Below are 6,558 nucleotides of genomic sequence, written 5' to 3' on the forward strand. Positions count from 1 at the left end.
CCATCTGGTTAAAGAAAATTTCAAAAAATTGAGGTTTTGAGTTTAATCCCTTACGAATTTCATTAGATCATTAATCCAATGGACAAATATTTAGGATGCCCTACAAGGAGGGAGGTACTGAAGTTATAAATAGTGTGCAAAAAGAGACATAGTTCCTATTATTATGTAGCTTTTAAAGTTATTGGGCCATGATAAAAGAAAATGACACATACAATTTCCTTTTTAATTCTGAGGTTTCTGTCTGTAGCCCACTTATCACATGATCAGTTTTGGTAAATGTTCCCTGGATCACATGTATTAAGAACTGGAACATGAGCTTACCCCAAGTTCCTGGCCCACACAAGGAGTTCATGCATATTTGTATTCTGTAGTGTTATGTTCCTGAAGAGAATGTCAGATTTATTTCTTAATAAACCAACTGCCATTCAAATGGGGAACAATGAGTATTATAAGAATTCAAAGTTACAAGTTCGAACAAAATGATCCAAAGAAAGTTACTAAAGTATGAGGTTTGTTTTGAGATGGTTTTTTGAAGAATGGACAGGAACTCCCTGGAGAGCAAACAAATACACACACACACACACGTACATGTGTATATGTACGTATGTATATATATGTATGTGTATATGTATTGCAAAAATAGAAACTGAAGATTTTTAAACAATTTGTTTTAAATTAAGCATGCACTCGGGTCATCCTTGGTCATTTCCCTGAGGCCTTAGATTAAGATTTAAATTACTCTGGATTTCTTCTCAATAGAATGAACACGATTTGAACTGGTGGAGAAGAGCTGGAAAGGGCATTTATGATGTAGCAGGGTCTCAGGAAATCAAAGCATTGACCACGACTAAGCGAAGCGGCAAGTGATGCTGGGGTTTGCAAGCTGTTTGTTCCAAAGCCTCAAAAACACGGGGCCAAACCGTGCCTTACAACAGCTGCCCTTGGCCTTGGCGAGAGTGGGGCCCTCTCCATCCCTCGCCTCTGGCCGACAACGGCGGGCCGGGCTCGCTCTCACCTGAGCCTGGATGTAGAGGGAGACGCAGTCGTGCGACAGGCGGTACCTGCGCAGCAGCCTCAGGCATTTCACCAGATGCTCCTCCCCCGCCGACAGCTCCTCGGTGTCGATGTGGTTCACCCCGAGATGGAACTCAATCACCGCCAGTCTCACTGCCCCCTGGGCGACGGGCCCCTCGACCTCCACAGCTTCGGCCGGCAGCCCCAGGGCGTGGTCCCCCGCGCCCAAGCCGTCGTCGGTCTGAGGCCGCTCATCCTCGTCCTCGGGCGCGGGGCCCAGCAGCGCCTTCACCTCCTCCAGCAGTGCTCGGGCGCCGTATTTGGACTTGTACGGTTCTTTCTCGGGGTTTTTATGCAATTCCACCCGCGACAAGGCCAGCGCGGCCTGGAATTTCTCACGAATCTCGGCCCACGGCGTACTCGCCATAGCGGCCTCTACAGCCTGGGCGTCCTCGATGTTTGCAATCGGGACTCCCGCCTTCTTTCTGCTTTGCGACACTTCACTTACGGCCGCCGACAGCTCCGACACGGCGGAACCGTAACCAATGAGGTCCTCCAGAGGAACCGCAATCTGCCGGGCAGTGCCCAACGGAAAGGCGTAGGGGGCACCACAGCAACCGTTGTCATAGAAACGAAGCTGTCGAGGAGGGTAGCCCCTCCCCCAGCCCTCCCCTCTGCGGTGGTGGATTCTCTCACGTGACCCTGTGAAGTTCTACCTACATAGAAGTATCCGCTGACTGTAACGTGACACAGGGAAATAGTGTTTAGAAACATAGCTAACTCCTCTCGAAAGCTGGCATACGCTGAATGACAGAAACCTTTTGATATTAGTATATAACCCAGCCCATGACAGGATGAAAATGTAACAAGGATTCGTTTATTATTAATATATAGCTTCTTGAGTGAAAGATAGCTTTCACTATGTAAAAAGCACTCAATGATCGACAAATATATTCACTTCAACCCTGAAACACAGGCTGTAGGTATGTGTGCAACTTCCCAAAATAACGCAGAAGCCCCAGAGCTGTGACAAGCCGCCTCCGGCGTGGCTTTTTCCATGACACACTTTTCGTAAATCATGAAGCCAAATACGAAGGGTGGGGTGAAAAGGGCAGGGCGGAGGTTTTAACTACTAGGCGCTAAGCTAGCTACGTGCGCTTTGAGATATACAAAGGAGGACTGATTTTAGAAGCTCCTAGACATAATTTGATTCTCAGATCTGCTTCTGGCAAGTTAACTTTTGTAAGCTCCAGGTTTCTCACAGTAAAACATAAGAGATAATATTACTTATCCTTACAGAATTATCCTAAGGAAGAAGCGAAATGAAATATCTGTCCTTTAAATGTTAGTGTTCCCCGGGGACTCCTTCCTAAACTTTGTCCCAGGGAGATCTTATGCATTTCCACTGTTTCTATTACACGTGCTGCTTACTTCTAAAACTTGCTCTCCAGGCTGGATGACTCTCTGGAGTTCCAGACTGTAATATTCATTTCCCAACTGGAATCGCCACACCTAACTGTTACACTAGGGGTGCCTGGGTGGCTCATTCCATTAAGCATCGGACTTCCAGCTCAGGTCATGATCTAATAGTTCAGGAGCCCCACATATTGCTCTGCCCTGATAGCTCTGAGCTTCAGATTCTCTATCTCCCAACCTCTCTCCCTTTCTCCCTCTCTCGCTGCCCCTCCCCTGCTCAAGGTCTGTCTTTCAAAAATAAATAAATAAACATTTACAAAATAATGAATGTTCCACCATGTGTTTAAGTTGGAAACCATTCTTTTCCTCTTCACATGCCCCACCCTCACAACCACACATTAGTTCTTATGTTCTGCATCTCTATATGTTCACCACTATCGGAGCTGCTGATTTCTTGCACTCACTGTCTTCCTCTCATCCTTAAATGTAAAACCAAGTACTGACCAATCCACCTCCTAAATAGTTGACACTTGTCTACCTCTCATCTCCAGTAGTTTAGACCAACCACCATCTGAATTACTTTTAATAGGTTACCTTGCTGCCAGTCTGCTTCCTACCAGTGCATTTTCCACAACACTTCAAATGACTCGTTCACTCATTCAATAAATATTTAAAGTGTCTATTAATTTGCCAGACACTGTTCTAGGCGCTGGGAATTCAGCAGTTAAAAACAGACAAAAAATCTCTGCCCCAGTATAGGGAAAGACATTATATATGTTAAATAAACTATATAGTAATGTCAGAGGATATGTGGGATGGAAACAAAAGAGGAGATAAGGAGTGTTAGCAGGTGAAGCAAGGTTGCTATTTTTAAACAGAAAATGCTCTTTTTGAGGACTGTCATTTGAGTAAAGATCTGAAGGTAAGAGGGTGAGCCATGAAGACATTAGGGGAAGTATATCCCAGAGGAATAACAAAAACAAAAGCTTTGACACAGAAGTGTGCCTGATGTGTTCAGAGAACAAGGAGACCTCTTATCTGGAAACAGAGAGAATGGAGAGGGCTGTAGGAACAGAAGTCAGAGAAGTAATGTGGGCCCTATTATTTGGGGTTTGTAAGGCCATTTATAGGAACTTTGGATATTCTGAGATGGGAGCCATTTTATGGTTTTGAAGGAGTGACAAAATCCAATTTATAAGATTATTCTTTTTTAATGCTTATTTTGAGAGAGAGAGAGAGCATGAGCGGGGGAGGGGCAGAGAGAGAAGAAGAGAGAATCCTAAGCAGGCTCCAAACTGTCGGCATTGAGCCCACCTTGGGGCTGGATCTCACCAACCAGGAGATCATGACCTGAGCCGAAATCAAAAGTCCAGTGCTCAACAAGCGAGCCACCTAGGCGCCCCTAGAGAATTATTCTGAAGACAGTTGAAGGGGGGACAGAGAAAATGCAGGGAGACTGGTGAGGAAACTACTGTAATAATCATAGTAGTTGCTCAGTACCTATCTGTTCATGAATAGTAAAGTGATTAGAGGGGCGCCTAGGTAGTTCAGTCAGTTAAGCGTTGGACTTTGGCTCGGGTCATGATCTCACCATTTGTGAGTTGGAGCCCCACATCAGGCTCTCTGCTGGCAGCTTGGAGCATTCTTGAATCCTCAGTCTCCTTTGCTCTCTGCCCCTCCCCCAATTGCACTCACACATTCTCAAAAATGAACACTAAAAAAAAAACGAAGAAAGCAATTGGCACGGATAATAATGGTAGCTAACTAATCACTCCCTATGACCCAAATAGCATTCTATGTATTAAAATCATCTAATCCTCAAAACTAATATTGCACTGTATGTTAACTAGCTGGAATTTAAATAAAAATTTGAAAAAAATAATCTAATCCTCAAAACAACTCTGTGAGATACTATTATTTATTCCCATTCTGCACAATAGGAATTGAGGTCCAAGAGATTAATAATTTACCAAATATATATATATGATTTACCATATCATATAATATATATTATGATTTTATATATATATATAAAATATATATAATTTACCATATATATATGTAGGCAGTTTTGCTCCAGACCCCACACTTTTTTTTTAAGAGAGAGCAATAGCAAGTGCACATGAACCAGGTGCGTGGGCGGGGGGGAGGTACAAAGAGATTCTTCAGCAGGTTCCACACCTGAGGTGGGGCTTGACCTTATAACCCTGAGATCATGACCTGAGCTGAAATCAAAAGTCAGATGCTTAACCCACTAAGTCACCCAGGCGCCCCTTAAAATCAAGGGGTTGGGAAGGCCATGCTCTCTCAATACTTTTTTAAGTAGTGCCACACCCAGCGCAGAGCCCAACAAGGCCTAGAACTCATAACTCTGAGATCGAGAACTGAGGTGAAGCATGGGACACTTAACCAACTAAGCTACCCAGGCAACCCCTCCAGAGCCCACATTCTTCAATTTGTATGCTATTTTGCTCTAGTAGGAGCTCAGTAAATAATCCTCCAACACAGGGTGCTGACCTCTAAACATCTAACTGGAAGAACACTCAGCTGAAAACTAAAATGGAGATTTTTATAAAAACCTTAACACTGATGCAGTAAAAAATACAAACCTAAGACTACGAAACTTGTAATAGAACTCTGGATGCCATTTGGGAAGCATCTTTCCTTTCTTGGCCTTCTTTTCATATCTAATTATCAACTTTCATTAAATACAGGAGGGAAAAGGTGCATCAGCAAACTTCAGAGTGTGGCAGAATCTATAGAACAAATGGTCTGGCTTCTTCAAAAAACAAGTTGCCAAGGCTAGGAATTCCTCTTGTATTGTGGAGTTTGCCAATATATAAAAAAACTACATATAAAATACAATTTTAAAACTAAATATGCACTTACCTTTTGGCCCAGCCAGCCCATTTCCAGGAATATACCCTAAAGACATAACTCCAACAATATTAAAATACTATATACCAGGTTTCTCACTGTAGCATTGTTTGTTAACTGCAAAATACTGCAAACAATCGATGCGCCCATAAGAAAATGGTCAAGTAAACAATGGTACTCCACACAGTGGAGTACAATGCAGTTATGAAACAAAAAAGTTTTCTTTGAACTGATGTAGAGCATTTCCAGGATACGCCATCAAGAGAAAAAGCAAAGCAAAAAAAAAAAAAAGAAAAAAGAAAAAAAGAAAAGCACCACGAAGTATCTATAGAATATCCTTCCTGTTGATACTCTGGTTTTGATCCTTATACAATGGTTATGTAAAATGTTAACATTGGGGGAAACAATTATTCTAAGGAATAAAATTAATGATTTGGCCTTTAAATGTTAATGTTCCTCAGGATTGCTTCTTAAGCTTTGTCCCAGAAAAGTCTTATGCATTTCCAGGTAACAGACAAATAGACAAAGATTTATACAAGGTCATAAATTTTAGTTATTGATCGACAATAGTGAAAAATATAAAGAACATGGCCACACAGAGCCCTGGTTAAATATATGTTGGCATATCCATTCTATACTATGTGCCATGTAATCATCAAAAATGCAAGATTGACGGGTACCTGGGTGGCTCAGTCGGTTATGTCCGACTTTGGCTCATCAGGTCACGATCTTGTGGTTCGTGAGTTTGAACCCCGTATTAGGCTCTGTGCTGACAGCTCAGAGCCTGGAGTCTGCTTGTGATTCTGAGTCTCCCTCTCTCTCTGTCCTTCCCCTCCTAGCGCTCTATCAAAAATAAATTATTTTTAAAAAGTAAGATTGGGGCACCTTGGTGGCTCAGTCTGTTAAGCAACTGACTCTAAATTTCAGCTCAGGTAACAATCTCATGGTTCGTGAGATCGAATCCCATGTCGGACTCTGCACTGGTAGTTCAGAGCTTGTTTGGGACTCTCTCTCTGACCCTACCCTGCTTGCGTGCACAGGTGTGCTCTCTCTCAAAATAAATAAATGTTAAAAAAATGTTGTGAAATCTGTACCTACAGAAAGGCATGCACACGCTGAGTGAAAAAGTGATTCACAAAACTGAATTATTCACATTTTGTAAATGAATTGTTTGAAGAGAGGCTCACAAAAAAGGTTAGCTGTGGAGTAACTATTACCTATTTTTTCTCCTATGTTTGGATTTTTTCACTC

General features: G+C 42.5%; 1 protein-coding gene across 1 annotated transcript in view; it reads right to left on the reverse strand.

Moving 5' to 3' along the window:
* Positions 1 to 1,485, reverse strand: part of KIFBP (kinesin family binding protein) — a 34,034-nt gene extending 32,549 nt beyond the window's left edge. Inside the window, exon 1 of the mRNA XM_077778673.1 lies at positions 1,016 to 1,485. Within this exon, the coding sequence (XP_077634799.1) occupies positions 1,016 to 1,441 (426 nt within the window). The 5' untranslated portion in view covers positions 1,442 to 1,485. The remainder of the gene's footprint in view (positions 1 to 1,015) is intronic.
* Positions 1,486 to 6,558: the final 5,073 nt, after the last annotated feature.

Source organism: Crocuta crocuta, unplaced genomic scaffold (assembly GCF_008692635.1).
Source record: "Crocuta crocuta isolate KB4526 unplaced genomic scaffold, BGI_CrCroc_1.0 scaffold167, whole genome shotgun sequence".
NCBI lineage: Eukaryota > Metazoa > Chordata > Mammalia > Carnivora > Hyaenidae > Crocuta > Crocuta crocuta.